Source organism: Protobothrops mucrosquamatus, unplaced genomic scaffold, assembly GCF_001527695.2.
Source record: "Protobothrops mucrosquamatus isolate PMUCROS unplaced genomic scaffold, P.Mucros_1.0 scaffold3141, whole genome shotgun sequence".
In the NCBI taxonomy this organism is placed as follows: domain Eukaryota; kingdom Metazoa; phylum Chordata; class Lepidosauria; order Squamata; family Viperidae; genus Protobothrops; species Protobothrops mucrosquamatus.
In genome coordinates, this window is record NW_015389141.1 from 41,412 (window position 1) to 64,441 (window position 23,030).

Below are 23,030 nucleotides of genomic sequence, written 5' to 3' on the forward strand. Positions count from 1 at the left end.
CCAACATGTAGTAAAGGAAGAAGGCCGTTATGATATATGAGGAGAAAAAAAAATTCTGATACAAAACTTAATTATTAAAGTTTGGGCTGTCATATAGAGCACTATAAATGTGTAATTCAGCAATATTGTGTGAATTTGAATTGGTGGACAAGGTCAGAATGGGGATAAGTGTACAAGAGAGATATGCAAACATGGCTTTGCAAATAGAGAACAGGACTGACCTTTTAGTAAAAATATATATATCTTAGTGCTAATAACTTGAGATACTTGAGATAGGGCAATGCTTCAAAAGTCCAAAAATCTTAATCCCGTTTTACATACCTAAGTCTATGAGTCAGACTGTTAAAAATTAGTTTGTTTTAAACTGCTGGTTGAATTTTTGCAAGAGGCCCAAAATAATCATTGGGTCAAGGCTAAGCAGGAAGGGAGGGCTTGTTTATTCCATGAATTTGCTCTGGGATTATGGCTGACACTTGGGAGCCTTCTCAAAGCCTCTAGAATAGGATAAACACGCCAAGGAAGTTGGTATTTGATAAAAGTGCCCAGAATTCATTCCAGACTATGTTTCACTTCCTTAAACATCCACATTGATGTGGATTGCTTGGTTGGCTTTCAGTTGTATTGATGAGACTGTATAGAATTGACGAAAAGCAGAAGAGCAGAATTGGTAGCAGAAAGGTGGTGCTTTCACACAACCTTATTTAGCCTTGTTAAATTTTCCCGTTACCTAGATTCATACAGTACATATAACGATAATCAAACACGTTAGGTTCATATAACATGTTAAGTCAAAAAATATATAATTAAAGTTACAGCTGAGCAAGCTTATGTTATGCAAAATAAATCTTGAACTGATCTGCTTAAGCAAATTATATGAATATTGTTAGTTGCTGCCAAACTGTAATTTTTACTATGGTGGAAGAAAAAAAATATTTAATGTATGGAAGAATAATTATATTAATTTAATTATTACTTACTCTTAATTGGAAGTTTTTAAGAAGAAACTGGACAGCCATTTGTCCAAAATGGTATAGGGTTACCTGCCTGAGCAGGGGGTTGGACTTGATGACCTCCAAGGTCCCTTCCAACATCATCATCATCATCATCATCATCATCATCATCATCATCATCATCATCATCATCATCATCATCATCATCATTAATCTATGCTCCTGCCTCTTGAATCTGCTCATGCTGCTCTTTCACCTTTCTAAAGGACAAGTCTGGGCCTTAACCCCAAATTTCAAATAATGGAAGCTGAACAACTTTAGACTGTCTCAAGCGCATCAAGAAGAGAGATTCTAGAATAGGTTAAGGAAGCTACTTGGATAAGCTGTGAAACTTTTCATACAAACAAGAAGTACAGTTGCTATGGCTCAACTTCTAGACAACTTCTAGAATAGATGTTGTTGTTTCTTTTTTTCAGCAAATCAGGTATGTTAGGTAGCAAATAAGGCATCTTCTATTGTATAATTACTGCTGCATCCAGTTACTTGTGAACTAAACCAGAGTCACTATGGACGTTATGTTAACAAATTTTATATTCTTTCATCTTACAATGGTGATAAATTTCCCCATTGATACAGATATCTTTCCTCTCCTCCCAAAGTCATACAATTAACCACAGGTCAAGCAGAATTTGCTTAATGTGGATTCAGCTTTAGATTTAATGCACATTACTTCAGGACAAGGCTGAGCAGTTAAGATGCTGGGCTTGTTGACTGGAAGCACTCACTGCATGATGGTGCGAGCATCCTCTCTTTTCCCAACTCCTGCTCACCTAGCAGTTTGAAAGTATACAAATGCAAGTAGATAAACAGGTACCAATTCAGTGAGAAGGTAACAGTGTTCCAAGTGTCTTGACTTATGGAAATGCCTTTAGACAACTTCCTCGCTGGCTCCTTTGGCTAGGAAAAGGAGATGAACATCGCCCACTAGAGTTCTGGACAGGGGAATCTTTACCTTTATTTCAGGACAACTTAATTGATGGCAGAATTATTCCTAGCCTCCAGTTTTCCATATTCTGTTTCAGATCTTAAAAACTATTATTATGTTAAAAAAGAGGATTCCTGAACACATCAGTGCTCACAGATTGCAGGGTGGCATTGTGGCATTTTTTTTTTATAAAGGACCATTCTCTATCTGAAAGCTTGTTAAAAGATAGTATTTTGAAGTCTCTGGCCCCAATCAAGAACCAAAAAGACATAGAGCACTACAGGGTTTTTGAATTGCACTTTAAGAAGACTTGAGCAGCACTTGAAAGAGCCATACAGGCAAACTGATCATGATAAATACCTCGAATTTTTAGTTGAGTTGCAGTAATTATATCCACCTTTGCTTTTTTACTTAAACATGAGCATATGCAGCTTTGAAGTAAATTTGTTTTGGCATCTTTCATCACAAGGCACTCTTTCCTTTTCGATTATGATTGTGGCTGTCCCATTGAGAAGAAACATTGTATTATCAGATTAGGGAAAAGAGTTTCAGAATAGGTGGCATAAATGTCAAAGAAGAGGAAAGATTGAATGGAATGTGAATTCAGGAAAAAATAGAAAAAAGATGGAAATCAGAGAGGAGAAAAACAGATTTAAGAGATAGGTATATTGTAATATGATTATAAAGTTATGATGATTGAGGGGAAACAGTATTCAAATTTATATTGAGTTTCTTTTTTAATTTATTTTCTTCAAACTTGTATCCTCTAAACAACTGCAAAATGTGGGCCCAATTGAATGTTAAGGTAAACTTTGTGGCTGAAATCCTTATAAGGAATTATCATTTTAATAAAACACCTTGCACTCAATCTTTTTTTATTATAATTATAATTATGATTACTAATCAACTGTATCATCCAGGGTGAACAGGATCATTGCATGATGGCTTAGTCACATGTGAATATCACTAGTGTGAGTTTTGGCTGGCACAATTCATTCTGTGCCTTTGATTACAGTTTTAGAGGACAGGATAAGAAACTTAACTTATGCTAGGTATAATGCCTGAGTCAATTCTTAGACAATTAAGCATATTTTGAGTTGCAATAAATGTTTAAAAAGTTTGGTATTAGTATAGTTTGATGGTTGGGGAATTTATAGTAACATTGTACAATCCGTGTATTTAAGCTATTTACTCAATGCTTTTCCTAGCATATACTTAGTGCTGTAAGACGACTGTACTTTTAACTGTTGAATTCATCAGTGAGGCAGCTGCTGCATGCTTCAACCTCTGGGCACTGAATTAGTGTATTCCAGTCAGAGAGGACAAATTCTGTGAATAAAATGAGGGATTAGAGTGAATTGGAAGCAATGTGGTTACACATAAATCTCATCCTCAGGGTGGAGATTAATAGCATTTCTCTCTGCTTTCTTGTCCTCTACGTTAATGGGATATGTAGGTCATAGTAACACAACACATCCTTGGAATCAACAGACTGATGGTTGTTTGGCAAAAGGATTATGGATAGTTGCTTTCATTTATTTGCATCTTAGATTTTCAGGTACTATCTGGCTGCAGCTCAAGGCTGTATTATTTTGGTTTCCATGCCTGCCAGCTGTATGAACCACTTGAAAGGGCATTTGATAATTACAGGCTGTAGCCTAGGCAGGGAGTTTCCTCTATTCCTAAGAAAGGATCACCTAGAGGTAAAAACTGAATTACCAGACTCCAGATTTACTTGAAAGAAAATGCAAAACAGCATAATACTTGCCACCCTTCATGATGGTAGGTGTCAGAAATCAATAGAGATAAGCGTTGTGATGGAAATCTGGCCAAGTGCCCTTTATCTTTTCCTGGGATTGTATAAAAAAAGACAGGATGGTGCTAATTAGCTAGATGCTAAGGTGCTAAAACGTCAGCTTTCCCAAGCTTAAAGCTCTAGTAGGAAAATTGACAGCTATGTGCTTTCAGTTCTGCAAAAGAATAATTATTTCACTGTAATAAAATAATATTGGCTTATTCATTGTATAATTTGGAAGAAGTAACACGATCCAATGGAAAAGCAGTTTTGTATTGTGCAGAAATACCACCCAATGCAGTGGCACAAAATGCAAGCAGCAGGGAGCAAGAGAATGATTTTATATGGATATTAGTAGATTTTTGCAGAAAAAAAACGTGCTCTGCTCTCGAAGCGAGTAAATAAAGATTATTGGCTTGCTGTAGAAAAAAGTCAGTGGGTGGCAACAAGATACTCATATAAAAACAAAGCAAGTTTCAACAGAACAACATCCTTTCTTCTAGGAAATACGTTTGATCCTTCCCTTTGCATGCTTGCCTTGTTTTTTCCCCACAATATTGTAGGTTATATTGTATTTTGCTATTTGCTTTTTTTTTAGGAAGCTGCTGGCATTAGATGAAATGGGATAATTCATGAGCTTCAAAAGTGGCAGTTTCTTTGTTTGGGAAATATAAGCTTAAGATTCTATAATTCAGATATATAGGAAGTCCTCAACTTACAACCACAATTGGGACCAGAATTTCCATTGCTAAGTAAGGCAGTTGTTGAATGAGTTGTGCTCAAAGTTACAACCTTTTTTGCCACAGTTCTTAAGTGAATTACTGCAATTGTTATCTGAGTCACATGGTCATTAATAAATCCAGCTTCCCCTATCAACTTTGCTTCTTGGATGGTGGCTGGGAAGTCGCAAATGGCAATCACAAGGCCCTGGAATCCCACAACTGTTATAAAGATACATCAGTTGCCAAGCACATGTGACTGTTTTAAGTGTGAGAACCAGTCATAAGTCATCTTTTTCCAGTGCCTCTGTAATTTCTAAAGGGTGCTAAATGAATGATTGTAAGTTGAGGTATACCTATACAAATTTGCAGCTTCAGTTGTAGTATATTGTTCATGCACGTATAGAACAAGTATGAATATAGAATGATGTAAAGAACCACAATCCCTCTTGCTTTTTGGCCAAGAGGCCCAAAACACAGAGTCTGTAAGAAGAACGTTGCTTTTTCTGTGTATGTTAGACTGTGTGAGTGAATTACTTCCCATGGACTTGTTTATTTACATGATAAACTAAAACAGATTAAACAGGTCTCCTATAGAATTTATGGTACCCATTCAGTAGTGAATGCTGATATTTTAATTGTGGTAGTTCCCTCTGTATTTAAAACACTTTTAGCTCTCAGGCCTCTACAGGCAGATCTATGGCACATTATTAGCTCAATGTTCAACCTGGTATCGGGGTATGACCTTAGGAACAAATTATTTTCCTTGTTTTAATATCAGGTCCAACATTTCTTGATCACAATATTTTTTCTCAGAATTTCTCTTAATCCCTATGAAGGCTGCTTTTGGATCTCTTGCCCCTGTAACTACAATATGAAGCTGAACATTCCCCAGGAATGATTGCTCAGGCTGAAGTGCTTTGTGCATTTTGTTCCCAATGCCGTTCTAATGCTGCCTTTCATGTGTTCATTTCTCTGTGTTTGCCTTCTTCACTGCACAGTATTTGTTCCTGGTGCTAACCCTTTCTCTTTAACAAGACAACAGTCATTTGCACTGGAGGGACTTCGTTCCTTCTATAGAAGCTGATTGGATTGACAGTTGACTCTTTCTCTGGCACACGATGGGATCTTCCAGCACAACTGAGGGTTGATTTAAGGATACAACAAGAATGGAATGGATGAAAATCCCAATTCTGTTCCCTTTGTCCTTAAACCAAATTTGTATTCAAGCTGGAACTCATACTTAGAAACAGACTTAGAAATGATAACACACTGTACCTAATTTTGAAGTGCTGGATTTATTTTGTTGATGAAAAGGCAAAGTCTATCTGTCAAGATAGGGTGGGGGAGGGAAGATAACTTCAGGCTTTCAGTGTTCCTATTATAAGCTTAAAAGGAAGAATTTAATTAAAAGCTCAAGAGGGGATAAGTTTTGCTAGAATGTTATCTAACAGATTCTGTAATTGGTTCAACGATACTTGTGGATTTTTGCAAAATAGCAAGAATATCAGTTTCATCAGTATTAAATTAAGGAACCAAGGGCAGCATGGATGCTTGCTTAAACCAAACCAAACATGTAATATATGCTGTAAAGACAGAAGGATAGTCACATGCAAAATAGTGTACATCTGTTGTGTTGATGGATTGTGATATCTTTTCCATGATTTGGCAGGCTTAGCTCAAGTTCAGCCTGCACAACCTCTCAGTATGCTGCTGATTGTATTTAAAGTGTGAGTAAAATCTGGCTCTGTGTGTAGAAAAATAGAGTTGAATATTTTTGTTACCTTTTTAGGTATGAAAAAAGTAATTCAACTTGCTATGTCTGTTACTAGCCATTGTTTTTGCAATCTACAAAAGATTAATGATCACTTAAGAAATATTCAAGGAGAGTTCACTCAGTCATTTAAGGTGAGAAAGAAAAGAAGAAAGGAAAGTCACTTAATTTACCATTTGCTCAGAAGGACAAGAGTAATCCATGTTAATGAATCATGATAGTTGCATTTTGTATTTTAAAGAGGAGAGCACCTGAGATAACAATCAGACGACCTCCCAAAAGGATCTTTTTGAAAAACTGATATGCTTCTACTAGTAGTCCTCTCTTACCGAACATAATAGAGACCAGTAACTCTATCACTAAGAGGCATAGTTGTTAAGCATGACATGATGTAACCATGTTGACTTACGACATCAGTTCCAGTTGCGATTACTAAGTGATTCACTGTGGGCCAGTAAGTACCACATCACATATCATGTCTTGAGATTTCCTGCTGGGTTTTCCATTAACTTTGTTTGTCAGAAACTGGCTGTGAAGATCACAAATGGCAATTGACCCCGGGACACTGCAGCCATCATAAATGCACATCAGTGGCCAAGTGTGTGAATCATGATTATATGAAGATGGTGATGCAACTTTGAGGAGTGGTCATAAGTCTCCTTCAGCACTGTTGTAACTTCAAACAGTTACTGAATGAGTGGTCAGTAAGTGAGAACTACTTTTGTGTGTGTGTGTCTACTTGTGTATGTGTGTATATGCATATACATACTTACATACATACATACACATATACCTGTTTTAAGTCTATCTCACCACTACTGTCTAATCTATTTGACAGTAACATTTCAAAATACCAGGAAAATCTAGTTGTAGTTGAGATGCAATCTAATCAATAAGTCTATTCTAATCAATAAGGCTGCTATTGTAATTCACAGATAATAGTAGTTGAAAAATGCAAAATGAAATAGTTGAAAAATGCTCTGATAATAAACATCAATGAGACTAGACAGTGGTTACAGCAACCCGCTTTAGAATTTACAGTGAAGATGTTGAAGTGATGGATAGCTTTCATTTTAGATTCATCTATTAACAGCAAAGGAACTTGAAGTTAAGAAGTATGCCACAGGCTAGCACATGAGAAAAGAGTAATGGAAGCCTTGGAAAAAATACTCAGAGGCCATGATGTAAAACAAAGATCGCAATAATGCAGCGAATGGTTTGTGACACTTTACAGGAGCAGAAATTGGAATATGGAGTACTAGGGTAGAAAAAGTATTGACAGTTTTTAACTTGGTTGGTGAAAACTTATGAGAATACTACAGGTGGCCCTTGACTTATAATCACAATTGAGCCCTAAATTTTTGTTGCTAAGTGAGACATTTGTTAGTGAGTTTTGCCTCATTTATGACCTTTGTTGTCAGAGTTGTTAAATGAATCACTGCAGTTGTTAACTTATTAACATGATTGTTAAGTGAATCTGGCTTCCTAATTGCTTTTCCTTGTCAGAAGATTGCAAAAGGTGATCATATGATCCCAGGACACTGCAACCATTATAAATATGAGTCAGTTACCAAACATCTGCATTTTTATCATATGACCATGGCGATGTAACAATGATCGTAAGTGTGAAAAATGATCATAAGTCACTTTTTTCAGTGCCATTGTAACTTTGAAGAGTCACTAAGTGAACTGTTGTAAGCCAAGGACTAGCTATATAGGCAACCAAGAAAACAAACAGAAAAGTGGAAAGATTTCACACACAGTGTTCAGATAACTAAGCTTAAATTATCAAATTTTGGACATGGCATGCAAAGGTCTAGCTTGATGGAGAAGACTATAATTCTGAGAAAGGTGAAAGGAAAGAGGAAAAAAGGATGACCAGCAGCAAGGTGGATAGACTCAGTTATAGTGATGATGGGAGCATCACTGGAAAATCTGAAGGAGCACATTGGAAACAGTATGTCATGGAAAAATCTATGTGGTCACTAAGAGTCAACATTGATTTGATGGCACACTCAGTCAAGCAATGTATCACAGGAGAATAAAACTTGCATTCAGTATGCATACTTCTCTTTATGCCTCATAATATCAGTTTTCAGAAGTAATTTTTTTTCTTTAAATAGTAATTAATACATGGAATCTAAAATGCAAATTTTCCCAACCCCCCCCCCCAATCTGAAAACATAGATTGGACTCTAAGGTCCCTTCCAATTCTATTCTGTAGATTACGGTTTTCTTGACTACTAGCTGTGCAATGCTGTTGCAGTCAGTGCAGTCCAAAACTCAGTCTTCCAATACTCATTGTCTTCTCACTAAATGGGGAATGAGACAGCTATGGCACAATTTTGCCATTAGATCTTGGATTTTAAAGGTATCAAAATGAAATATAACAATCAAATAGAAGAAAATACTTACTGAAATATTTGAGTACTCCAGCCAAACTACAATCTGTCTACATTAAAAAAAAAAGAGTACCAGGAAGAAAGAACAGATTATAAGGTTTAAATGAAATGATACTTTAGCAAAATGTTACTAGTCCAAAAATTATTTCATTGCAAGTTGATATGGACTATGTTATTTGCCAAATTTTTGTTATTGTTGATTTGTAAAGGTTTTCCATAGACAGTTTCCAACAAAGCAACTTTGGTCAAAACCACATATAATACTGATATTAATTTATTCTCAGATCTGAAGAATTGTTGGCCACATAATTTAGGTCCATTAGAAATGATAGTGTCCAAATGAGATCTAAAAAGATGTTAAGACTCATTCTCATTAAAACAACTATTGCAACCTCACTGTACTGAAGATTTTTTTTTTCATGAGCCAGATTTCCTCTTACATTTTTCTGGCAAAGAGTATTATAATAATGTAAAAAAATTGCAACATGAAATAAGTAACTTGTTAAATATGTTTTAAAAGTATACTGAAGAAGCAGCCAACTTTAAATACACAGCATCATTAGAACAGTACATCCAAACAAAATCCTTCAGATGTTTTTAAGAATGAAAATATTTTGATGTCCTATGGAGGTTCTTTGAATGTGGAATTCCAGTTGAGGAACTTGTCAGCAGTAAGGGCCTCACCCATATCTTCAGTAGTTTCTGATACTAAAATAAGTCCTCAGAAGAAGAGTCTGCCCTGTGATGGTGTTGATATGAACAGAAAATACATAGAACTGGATTAGGTCACAAGCTCCTCTATTCCATCATGTTGAGTCCATTAAATGATAAATCTATGAATTATTCAGAATTCAGGTATGACATCCGAACATAATCCATGAGGATATTTTTTATGTCATCCAGGGACAAGTAACTTGAAAAACCAGAATCATATTTAACCCAGACTTCTTTTATGAAGCATCAAGAACATCCTCCAGTAATTAAAATTGGTTTGTAATTTTTGAAAAGCAAAAAGGAAAAAAATCACTCTGGATAACCAGGAATGAAACAAAGAGTATGGAGCCAGCCATGTATTTGGCATAACGTGGCCATTTATGTGCCATCTTCTTGGTGATTTCATCTATGGAACATGTAAAAATGTCCAATGATGTCCTCATTTATTAAAAGGATGACCATCCCTGGCATAGTCCGGCTCTTCTGAATGCATATTTTCAAGAGGAAGCTATTTCAATTTGAAGTGGTACTGAGCAATACCCAGTGTCATATCAGAGTGATTCACAAAGTAGGTCTTCTGCTGTTCCCATGTACACTGCCAGTTCTGTTATTTAGAAAGAAAGGTATATAAAGAAGGGGTAGAAGAGTCCTTGACTTACAACCATTCATTTAGTATTTGAAGTTACAATGGCACACAAAAAAGTGACTTACAACTGTTTTTCACATGACCGCTACATAGCACCCTCATGGTCACCTGATCAAAATTCAGACACTTGGCAATGGCATACATTTATGACAGCTGCAGTGTCCCGGAACCCTGTGATCACCTTTGGCGACTTTCTGACAAACAAAGTCAAGGAGGGAAGCCAGATTCACTTAACAACTGGGTTACTAACTTAAAAATTAGAATGATTCACTTAACAACTGTGGGAAGAAAGGTTGTAAAATGGGGCAAAACTCAGTTAACTATCTTGCTTAGCAACAAAAATATTGGGCTCAATTATGGTTGTAAATTGAGGACTACCTGTAATAGGTTTTAGGGACTAATGCTGTTCTATCTATGAATGAACATCCTTGGACACAATCCTTGGAAGTAAGTGATACACATGGAATCTGAATGTTTAGAAAGAAGTACAGGAACTAACACACTGATGAGCTGATTGAGAAACCTGAAAACAAGAGTGTTCAGAATTACATGTTTGAAAACTGTTAACTTTCTAAGATTAGAGGATTGCAAGTTGGGCGGTCTTGTCTTGCAGTCTTCCAAGAATTAATAAAATGCTTGAACTTGATATCTTTCAGTTAGAGACATCTACTTGTCGTTGTGTTTTTCAGTAATTGCATTCTGTCGTAATCATAATAGAAAATTGTTTTGTCTTATAACTTCTATAACTTATTTCTCTTTTCTCTTTTCTTTTTTACAACTTTCTTCCAGGAATTAGCCAAGAGGACACCCACTAAACATCCAGATTATCAAGCGGTATTGAATGCATTACAGGCAATGAAAACAGTATGTACCAATATCAATGAGACCAAAAGGCAGATGGAAAAGCTGGAAGCTCTTGAGCAATTGCAGTCTCACATTGAAGGATGGGAGGTATGGTGGAAAGTGGGTAATAGATTTCATTCTAAGCTTTTGGTCATCAAGTAGAATTATCTATAAGTAAAGGAACAAATTTAACTTGGTTAGCTATTCATTAGTTACCTTATTATTTTGTTTCTGTATCTTACTTTCTTTAACAGTTTAGTTCATGAATTAGTGTATGAATTGAAAAAGAAATAAACTGAACCAAGTTAACATGTTATGCAGTACTTACAAGCTACAGGAACTTGCCCATTATGGTTGCAAGTCATGATGGTGACCCAACTCGTTTTTCACAATTTTTTTAGTGGTCATTAAGCAAACTTATTGTTTGCTATAGGGTGATTTGCTGAAAACTGGAAGAAAATGCAAAAACATCATAATCTGGGTCGAAAGTACCTTTTGGTGGGTCCATTGTAATTTTGAATAGTCATTAAGTAGAAGATCGTAAGTCAAGGTTGATGATTGATTGAAAGAAAGGAAAGGGAAGGGAAGGAAGGAAGGAAGGAAGGAAGGAGGGAGGGAGGGAGGGAGGGAGGGAGGGAGGGAAGGAAGGAAGGAAGGAAGGCAAGGACGGAGGGAGAAGATGGAAGGAAGGAAGGAAGGAAGGAAGGAAGGATGGACTGGGATACATAGTGCAATATCACATTTTTGCAAATTATATTTAAAACCATACTATCAAAGCAAGAAAATCCAATGTTAGCAGCGTTGACATCACATCTGTTCTGTTTTATGATGCATATAATGTATGGAAATGTATAAGCGAAGGGACTGGAAAGCATTTGGAATTTTAACAGATAATTTTAAAAATTATTTATACATCTATAAATGTATTATTTCAAAAAGCAAGGGATTCTGTTCAAGTTATTTAACATGCAAAATAAATCTTATTACAATAAAACATCTTCATAAGATTCTTGTAAACATTAAATGGAACAAGAAAAAGAAAACCCTTCCAAATTTTATTTTGACTTTGTTCATGTTGTCTTTTTTGCGCAGCCAAGCCAATTTTCCTCTGACTTAGTTTAAGTGGCAAAACTTCAGTTTCATAATTTTGGGGCTTAGGGAGGCCTGAATGCAGAGCTCTATACTAGATTTCATTGACAGTCTTACCCTTGAGTGCAGTCTTAATTTATCTCCCCTGTGGAACAATATGTGCCATCCTCTTGCCTTATCTTGCCTTATACCCTTTGGGCTCATCCTCCTTTCTTTCCCGGCTATGGACATAGAGTCGTGCAGTGCAACATGATTGAAAACGTTACCTGGTTGCAATACTATAGTTTCATGTTATTACAGCTTTCAATGGAAATATACAGGAAGAATGACATTTTAATAATTAGATAGCTTTTACCTCATATCAACATGATTTTTTGGAAAATGATGAGAAATTATACACACAAAACATTATTCCTATCTGCTTCCTGCAATGAGTGGGTGTGAAGCTTACATAAAATAATATGATATATAGTCTTAATAAAAAGTCCTGCATTGTAGCTTATTATGTGACTGGTTGATTGGCAGGTGATTGATTATCAAGCTAGTGTCAACTCTTAATGATCACTCAGATAGATTTTGTCTATGACAGACTATCCCTAACCTGATCTTTTAGATATTCTAGTGGTGCATCTATTGCCATTATAACTAAGTCCACCCACCTTCCTGCTGGTCGCCCCCTTCTTCTCTTTCCTTTCACAGTTCCGAGACTTATAAAATTCTCAAAGAACAGGCACTTCACATAATGTGTTCAAAATATGATCATTTGTGCCTCAAGTGAGAACTCTGCATCCAAACAAATTCAACATATAATACTGCTATTGGCAAGTAACTGAGGAAAGATCTATTCATTGTATTATTCAGGTAATACTTGGTGCAGAATAAGATGGTGGAGATGCTGATTGGTTTAGAGTAGACTTTGAAAGTTACATATCTAAATGATATTATCTAAAGTAAATAAGGCAAGAAGGCAAGCAGGCAGGATAGATGGATTTGCTTAGCTATTATAAAGCCTTGATGGGGTATAACTCTAAACCAGGGGTGGGCAACTATGGCCCCTTCACGACCTGTGGACTTCAGCTCCCAGAATTCCTGAGCCATCTCTGTTCTAAACCATATTAAAATATTTCACCATGATTTATATCTGTTTACTATGTTTAATTTTTTTTCTATTTTATTTTATTCTTTTTATTCTCTTTTTTGTCTGTCTAATTTTTAAGTCTGTAATTGAGTTGGTTAAAATTCATTTGATGAATTGAGTATGATTTTTTTTAATTGGACAAAAGGCCATCCAATAATAATGTCTGCAAGTGTTTGATAGGCATAAGTATTTGACAGGGGCCAGTGATTAAGCAGGAGGAGAGGTTTCCAGTGAGCAAATGTGTTTTTTATTCTACTGTCTAGAATATAATTTGCTAAATAACTTCCTGGACTTATTGGTGTCTGGAGCATCCTGTATTTGAGAGGCTGATGGTAACCAGCCGAAATTCTTTTGCTGGACACATCTGTTAGAAGTCATGTAAACTTCCTCATGTTTAGAGTGTTTATTCCACTTTGAGATTGTTTTGTTTTGACTTATTCATTTTCTCATTCAGACTTCTTTTTTGGCATCCAACTGGAGCCATGTGAATGATGTAGATAGTCAGCTATGTAAAAAAATAAATATTTTTTTTTTTTGATAGCAAGCTTGGTCTGAATTGAGGGTTTGAAGTCTCAGTAACTATTTTGCCAACCCAAATCCATTTTTTTAACATTGTAAGCTGTCCAGAGTCACCTCGTGGTGAAATGGGCAGCAAACAAATTTAATAAATAAAATGATAAATTAATCCAGGATAGCAGTGGAGTAACAACAGTATTAATAAGGAAACAAATGGGATTGGCTAGGATAGTAGTGGATTAACAATAGTAATAGTAAGGAAACAAATGGGTTTGGCTAAGCATTGCTGTAAGGATTTAAATGAAGCACAACAAAGATTCTGAGAATTACAAGAATTTCTGATATGTTGATCAGGGTTTTCTTTTAGGCAAACAAAAGCTTCTTGCTGATTTATTCCATTGCATAGAATTCAAAAGGTAACATCATCTTTTTGCACTATTAAATAAAAATCCCCAAAATGTACTTCTAAAAGCTTGTCTATATTAGAAGCTGATCTTAATTAAATATAGTTTTATAGCCAGAAAGGATTATAAACATAAGGGATATTTCTTCTATATTCCTCAGAAGGAATATAGAAGGACAATCCCTAAAAATATTGTACTTTTAAAAAAGAAAAATTGGTATAGAGAGCGAACTGCAAAAATACATAGATATCAGAGTTATTCTTACATTTGATCTTCATAGTCCTTTTTAAATATTTACTTTACTTTGCTCCTCTAATGGAGTACTTTCTATTTTCCATCAGTTAAAGGCATGCTACAGACCTGATGATCTGAATATTTAATTAGTGTTTTTAATTTTTTTCTGTATATTGCCTTAAATCAGTGCTGTATATTTAGCCCATGTTTTGGTGGGGTTTAATGTTAGGGTGAGATACAAGCTTCTCATACGCAAATACCTCCCATTTCTATTGGTAAAACCAATTAAAAGTTTAGAAAACAGGCTGAAATTTTACCACCAATATTTGCCTATCGTATTGCCAAGTTTCAGTGGTGTTTCCTTGGGGAGCAGAGGGACAGAAATAAATAGCTTATGTGGGTTGCCTGCAGCCTGTGATTGCCTTTTCTTTGTTTAGATCTGAGTAAGGTGCATCACATTTGTTTACCAAACACATTTTCTGTAACCCTGCTTGCCAATTATAACCAAGTTCCAGTCTTTGATTTAATTGGATAATTAAACATGGATGCAGCTCCAAGAATTTCAAACAAGATATGAAAATTATACCCTTTAAAATAGCTTTCCTCAACTGGTTTGTTAGACTAAATCCTCATTGTCTATTGAACACACTGGGAAGATTCTGGTTTAAGAAAAACTGTTTTTTAAGAACTAGAAATACCTATCTGAACAATACATAACTATATGACATATAGACTATAAAAAGAAAGTTGATAGGTGGATCAGATAGGCCTAGTCCAGGGGTAGGCAACCTCGGCTCTTTTATGACTCAGGAATTCTGGGAGTTGAAGTCCATGAGTCATAAAAGAGCCGAGGTTGCCTACCCTTGGATTAGTCAATTCAGAATCATTCTTGTGTCAGACATAGATGCAGCCTAATTTATTTCAAATAAATGTTATGAGATCCTGAACTCAGAATCAGCAGGTTCTTCTAAATAGAGTTAAGAATGTGGCATAATAGTTACTAATGTACCTGAACTGTGAGCCAGGAAGTTCCTGATTTAAATCTGTGTTTCACATTTGCCACCAATTCAGCAAATGCTTTGAAGAAAGCTAGTCTCTAAGTGTCATTTTTTTTGTGCACTGATGCTGATGTTCCTTCACCTTACCACTACTATTAATAGTACTTTATTAAATATGCAAAATTGGTTATAGTTTGCTACTACCCAACTTCTGGGGTCGTATGCAACTTCTGCTAGCGTGTGTGCATCGGAAATATAAAGAAAGTGATTTTGTTGATGGTATGTGTTTCACAATTCTGGACTAATTTTCCCTTTTTTTTTTCTAGAAAGACATCAGTAGGTCGTATTAATCTAATATACTTCCTTAGTCTGGTTTGCATTGCAGATAAGGAAGTTAGTCTCTGCCAAACACATTGCAAAATAAGAAATATATTTTTATACTTTTCTCTATTTTTTATTCTGTTTCTTATAAATTGAATTAATTGAGTAATTTGCTGGCCAGGAATTATTTCTTGTTATTTGAAATATATTACCTGCATTGTTTTCATGCTTAGGCAATCATACTATAGGTAGAAACATAAAATTGGATTACTTAGCTTTGATGCTTCCCTCCCTTATAATTTTGGAATATTGCAAAGTGGTATATGCAAGACTGTCTTTCAAAATGTCCTGGAGACTTTTCTTAGTTTAAAACAAATTGGCTGAACTGAGATAGCAAATGAAAATAATGTAATAGTGGTGCTTGCAATGTCTGCCAATCCATTTTTCTAATCAATATGCTGGTTCTAATTTTTACAACTCTAAACATCTTGGGAATAGATTATCTCAAGTGCAGTACTGTAATGGTATATGGAAAAGACCTTGGAAGACAGGAGGAAGAGCTACAGATTGTGTGTGTGAATATCATATGTATGTGTGCGTATGTGTGTGTTAAGAATTCTGATTATAACAGTAAAATCTAATACAAACTAAAATTTAAGAGAATAGAAAAAAGTAAAAAGTGCAGGAAAAAAGAGAGAAGAAAAAGTAAGAATTCAATAAAAAAAGGAAAAAGAAATATGTATTCCAACCTTCCATCCAACAAGAACGAACAAATTTAGTGACTGTTCATCCCCTCCAAGGTTACAAACAATTTATCACTTCATCCCTTATTCTATCCCTTATTTATAGGCAAATCCATAAAACGCCACTTTTTCAGTCTTAGTGTCAGCAGGAAGTCCATAAAAAGTTGTCATAAGTAACAACATGTCTTATTTTAACCGTGTGCAGATAATTTTAATTCATTCAAATATTTGATTTCTCTTCATTTCATCTTTATTCTATCATACAGAATTCTTCAGGTCTTTAACAAATCTCTATGTACTATAAACTTTTATTATAAAAGTTGCTATATTCGAAATTTATCTGGACCCTTAATCTGTTTATATTTTCTGGATTTCTTATTTAGCTTTTTGTTGTTACTTCAAAGTTTTGACAAATTTATGATTAAAATATTTTTTCATTTAGGACTGAAGGCAAACTCACCTGGTGTTTTCAAACACGTCATTCTGAAAGCCTCTAATAGCTTAAAAGGTGTTCATAAGCAATCAAACGTATTTAGAAAATGAGTTTAATGAACTTGGTGTCCTTTAAAAGGTGCTGACTATGTGAGGCAAAATGGCTATTCCTGTTGTCTTCCAGCGCAGAAATGTGTAGGAGATTGCTGTCCTGTGATCTCTTGTAGGGAGCAACTGTCAGGAGCAAAAGTGGATAATCTCATGTCTACTCCTTATCCAGAGGGATTTCAAGGAACAAGTCTATTTACTGGTTCCTTGGTCTTTGCTGCAGTCATTGGCTCCACTTTTGCAGAGATGTCTTCAGTTCACTATTCCTCCCCCATATATTAAACAATAATCAGATAAGAAGCAGTTGAGTCCACAGAAGAAATGAGAGAATGGCAAATGTCTCAGAAGAGACCCTCTCTAGTTTGTTGGGCTGTAAGGGTGAGGAAGGGGAGGTGTAATTTCAGAGTTGCAAGATTCTATTAATGGCTTTTGTTTCCTGTCATCCCAGCTTATCTGATGTTTCTGGGAGGTGATAAGTAAAGCCCTTTCTATTCTTGGGCTTTTAAACAACTATTTTAATGTTGATTTATTTTACAACTGGTTTTACTTTGTCATTATATTTTATATATATTATTGCTCTCTTGTTATTTTATATATATTATTGCTCTCTTGTTGCTCTTTGTATAGTTTTTTGTTTGTTTTTAATATCCATGTATGCAGATTAGCGAATTCTGGTTACTGAATAGTTGAAATGTATATCAAAACAAATCTTAGTAAATATCTTTTATGGAGGGCACTATGGTAGAGAAAATTAACTTTTTAAAATTTGATTTTCTTGAGAGATGAAAAGGAACATTAACAACAGATTTAGTCAAATAATTTCTAAGTAGCTGTTACTGTGAAAGATGGATTTAATTAATATTGAATCTCCAGAATTCTGAATGGGTCGAATCCTGAAATTGTTCTTTTGTGTTCTAGGGTTCCAACCTGACAGACATTTCAACCCAGCTTTTGCTTCAAGGAAACTTACTAAAAATCTCAGCAGGAAACATCCAGGAGAGAACATTTTTTCTTTTTGATAACTTGCTCGTTTATTGCAAGCGGAAATCCAGGTGAGTGTCTATGTCTGTTGCTCAGTTTTCTTAATAATAAATGAATGGAAATAAGTGTTTCATGTTGTTTCTGGATTAAGGAGAAGGGAGCATCTTTTTTCTTCTTCTTCTAATTCTTATGAAGACTCATCTTACATCTTGGGCTTTAGGGCTCTAGAGGTGTGACTTTAGCAAAGAAATGGGCAATCTTACCTTGGCCTGGGATTCTAATTTTTGGGGAGAGGGTGGCTTCATTCACAGGGATGAAGCTGAGACCAAGTTTTTATTTGCAAAATGAAGGAGTCTAGGACTCCTTTGTTTTGTTGTTGTTTTAAAATAAGCTTTTATTTACAAAGGTGGATTCTGTGCGTCCTTGGTGCTCTCTGAGCTGGGTGGTTTTCTTGGAGACATTTCATTATCAAACTAAGTATAGCATCATCAGTGCTAGTGTCCTTGGTGGTTCCTTGATTAGGTTGTTGCTTATTGTTAGTTTGTCTGCGTTGGTAGTTCCTTGACTGGGATATTGTTTACTTAAGAAGGATTCCTCTTTCTTTGTATACTATGATAAGCATATTCCAATGATATCTCATGTATCCCTCTTAAAACATCAAGAAATATTATTTTTTATTCTATTTTTTTCTCCGCACTCATGATCAAGGAGGACCTGGGGTTAATGGTTCAGAATGTAGGTTGGAGTTTAGAATGGCCATATTCTTGTGTTGGAATTTATTTTTATTTATTTAGAAAATGTATACAGCTACCCATTTAAATATATAATATGGTGGTGAGCAACTCATCCAAAAACAATACAAAAATTCATAACCAATTAAAATAATCAATACAAGAAACAAATAACCGAGACACAAATGCCATGGCCCTAATACTTGGGGAGAAAAAAAAAACAGGTTTTAACAGCCCTCTGGAAGGCTAAGACAGTCGGGGTCATGTGAACCTGAAAGCTGGAAGCTGGTGCTGCATGGCAGGAATTCTCTGTACTGAAAATGGGCCACATAATTGGAGAGGACCTTAAAATAGGTGAGTTTATAGAAGCAAAGTGAAATTAGGCATGTAGGCAAAACTGATTTGGAGATTCTTTGAAGCTTGAGGTGAGGCAACATGTGAATTAAAACATCTTAGGCATTAAAACTTTTTAGGCGAAAAAAGTGAAGCAGCAATAATATCACTAGTACTGCATAATCATTTCTAAATGTAATATTCTTTCTCTCTCTCTCCCTCCCTCCCCCCCCTCTCCATCATTCCCATGAAAGTTATGACAACTTGCAGATGCTGTCTAAGATTTATAGATTCCTCACTTTTCATATTCACTTCCCTTTTGCTTGGGGAAGGTGGGGAAGTAGGCTTAATTGAGGTCTGAAAATAGGTACTCATCTGATCTGATGGGCCATCCAAAAGGCATGTTCCCCCCTTTGGGGAAGGCATGCATCAGACTAATTGGAAAGAATCACCCCTTACCATCTAAGATTGGGGGTGGTTCTGGATCATCCTGCTAGCTTCATTCATGCTGTCTCCTTTCCTTTCAAGTGACATTCAATGGCAGGGCATGGATTGGGGTAAAGCTAATTATGTTGGTGATCTGCGAGATGAGTTTCTGCTGGATTTATCCATACTCTGAAAGGAATTTAAGAGCATCCTCCTTTAAAGAGGAAGGACAAAGCATGGGTGAAATAGAGCAGTAGTAGTAGAAAGGGAAAATACCTACTCAAAAACTCTGTAGGTCCTGTTAGGAACAGAAAAGGCTAGAGATTCTTCATTCTACAGTAACCTTCCCTAACCTAGTAATCCTCCTTCATATATAAGACTATGTCATCCCATTGCCAGAAATGCCATTGATTCCATGTGGTAAGCAAAAGCATCTCCTATTCTTTACTAGTAAATCTTGACTTCCTCCTCATTCATTGGAGTCTTCCTGAGTCTCTCTTTGTCAGCCCTTTTTTTTCCTGGTTCAGTTTAGCAGTTTGGATTAATAAAGCCCCTCCCTTTCTGCAGGCAGTTTTCCCAGAACACTGAGTTCTGTTGCCTTTTGAGAGAGTGCTCTTGTTTGTACAGAACAGGCATCAGTGAGAAAGTTTTCTGCAGTTTGGCTTGGAGATTGATATGGCAGCTCCGACACTTTCAGTTCCCCAAAGAATTTTGTGTTTATATTTCCTGTAATTCCAAAGCAAGCTCTGTCCAGAATATGATTTTCATTAAGAGTAGAGGAGTTTTCTGCATGCTACCTACTATTTAAGAGATATATTTAGACGTAGCAAGGCTGCTATAATTTGGGATGGTTTATCTTTCTCTCTGCTGTTTAAATTCAGTGCAGAAAGAAGCTGAATGTCTACTCACTTGCTGGAACTGATTAGCATCAGGCTTCAACAAGTGACTTACTAATCAGCTACAATGTTCAAATATAGAACTTTATAACAAGTTAATATAATTAAAAATATTTAATATCTACTATACCTGAGACAGTGCTCTATAATAGATGTATGCCTAGCCTGGTATTAGAGCTACTTTTCCATGCTGCAGCCCCAAAGATCATGGTATATATAGATAGACTGGAGCCAAATATACAGGATTATTATTTCTTTTGATTTATTGTCAGGTGACCCCAAAAGAGGGTAGCAGTATTTGAGGGAGAAAAGCCACATTTTCTTTGTCTATGCAGAACAGTTACTCATACAACTGAAACAATATACTTTGATGAAGTGTTTTGAGAGATTGGTAAAGGACTATATGGTTTCATGCTTTCCCCCTACATTTGACTCATTACAATTTGCCTATTGGAAGAACCGCTCTGTAGAAGATGCACTTTCCTGTGTGCTTCATCTTAGCTTGGTGCACCTGGAGGGAAGGAATACTCAGGTGCGAATGCTGTTTGTTGATTTTAGTTCGGCATTCAACACAATCATTCCTCAGCATCTGGTGAACAAACTGGACCTATTAATTTTAATACTCCTTTATGTAATTGGATACTTGATTTTCTCATTGTGCGAGTTGGAAAGAAAGTTTCCATCTCCATCTCCTTGAGTACGGGTTCCCCAAAGGGCTGTGTCCTGAGTCCGCTACTGTTCGCCTTGATGACCCATGAGTGCTGTGCCAAATCTGCTACAAATCACATTGTGAAGTATGCAGACGGCACGGAAGTGGTGGATCTCATCCGGGATGACAGTGAAGATGCTTATAGGGAAGAGGTGATGGACTGGTGCAATAAAAGTAATCTGGTTCTAAATATTGATAAAACAAAGGAGATTATTGTAGATTTTAGTCATACTCCACTCAGTATCAAGGATGCAGCTGTAGAGGTGGTCAACAGTATTAAGTATCTGGGGGGTGCAAATAGCTAACAATCTGAATTGGTCTCTCCACACCTCATCCTTAGTGAAGCGTGCAAACCAGCATCTGCATTTCCTGCATCGGATGAGGAGAGCACATCTTTCTCCTTCTGTCCTGGCCACTTTTTACAGAGGCACAATTGAGAGCATTTTAACAAACTACATCACTGTCTGGTTTGATGACAGCAGTGCCTCAGATAGAAAGTCCATACAGAGAGGATAGCTGAGAAGATCATAGGAAGCTTGCTCCCTGATATTCAGGATGCTGCTTATAAGTGCTATGTGCGTAGAGCTCAAAGCATTGTTAGAGACCCCACACACCACTTTATGGTCTGTTTCTGTTGCTCCCCTCTGGGAGGAGATTTCGAAGTATTTCTAGTAGGACTACCTGATTCTATAATACAGCGGTCCCCAACCGCCGGTCCGCAGACTGGTACTGGGCTGTGGCATGCCAGCAACTGGTCCACACAAACAAGTAAAGCCCCATCCGTGGGATGCAGGCAGCACACAAAACCACACCCCTTCTGGTCTGCGGAAAAATCTTTCTCGACGGAACTGGTCCCTGGTGCCCAAAAGGTTGGAGACCTCTGTTGTAATAGCTTTGTTCCCTATGCCATCCGTCTGGTAAACTCACAATATTTGTTTTTCTCGCCATGCACATGTATACATAATCTGAACTAGACTGTGTTGTTTCTCTGTGTTATATAATATATGTAGGTATATGCACAATTCTGTATTTGTTTATTTTTGTCATGTTTATGTAGTGTATATAGGAGGTGGTGATCCTTTGAGAGCTGATAAACACACTTTATCTTAATGTATGTTGATTAGTGTACATTCAAAGTGACAATAAAATTATTCTATTCTATTCTATTCTATTCTATTCTATTCTATTCTATTCTATTCTATTCTATTCCCTGCCTGCCCCACTCCCTGATCTAACCCTAAGAGGATCATCTTTAATTGACACATGATAATTATTAATCAGGTGGGACAGCAAAAACAGAAACACACAATCTATAATATTCAAAACCTTTTTTTACACTTAGTAGTTTCAAACCAAACAGTTCAAGTAGCTATGAAGATTTCTATTCTGCCCTAGCTCAGCTTTTGGATCCTTAGGGATGCCTATCCAAAGTAATAGAAAGAAGGGCATGCTTACATTTAATGTCACATTTTATCTATTCATACTTGAAAAGACAAAGGTAAAAGGCTTGTCAGAACCTTGGACAGATCTCTGTGAAGTTTGCAAAATACTGTAAACTCTTCCAAAACAATAACAACAACTAAACAAAAACCCTATTATTTCAGCAAAGTCCTTGATCTCAAATGCCTATTGAGATTCTCAATCATCCAGGTCATGCAAAACATCCAAAGGTGCTTTTTCAAAAGGTAACTGGATTTTCTTTGTTTTTCTTGAAGACATTTTGCTTCTCTGAAAAAGCTTCTTGGTTGAGAAGCAAAACATCTTCAAGGAAAACAAAGAAATCCAGTTGCCTTTTGAAAAAGCACCTTTGGAACTTGACCCAAATGTTCTTCATAATTATTATGTAGTCTCTATGGCAGTGGTGGCGAACCTTTTAGAGACTGAGTGCCCAAACTGCAACCCAAAACCCACTTATGCATTGCTGGGTGCTGGGTGGGTGTGGCCACCGAGTGGGCGTGGCCACCAAGCTGACAGCTTGTGCTCGCTTGCTCGCTGTCCGCTCCGACTCGTGCTCGCTGTCTGCAGCAAATGTTGTTTCCGCAGAAAGTTGCTCCTTTTATAGCCTCTCGCCTATTCCCAGACTGCATGTGCGGAGAGGAGGAGGGAGCAGCTCGGCCCAACAATGACTCGCATGCCACCAGAG

General features: G+C 36.4%; 1 protein-coding gene across 2 annotated transcripts in view; it reads left to right on the forward strand.

Moving 5' to 3' along the window:
• Positions 1 to 23,030, forward strand: part of PREX1 (phosphatidylinositol-3,4,5-trisphosphate dependent Rac exchange factor 1) — a 124,713-nt gene that overhangs the window by 12,369 nt on the left and 89,314 nt on the right. For both annotated transcript variants that reach the window (XM_029286219.1, XM_015826438.1), the window contains exons 5-6: positions 10,775 to 10,936; positions 17,730 to 17,863. In XM_029286219.1, the coding sequence (XP_029142052.1) occupies positions 10,775 to 10,936; positions 17,730 to 17,863 (296 nt within the window). The remainder of the gene's footprint in view (positions 1 to 10,774; positions 10,937 to 17,729; positions 17,864 to 23,030) is intronic.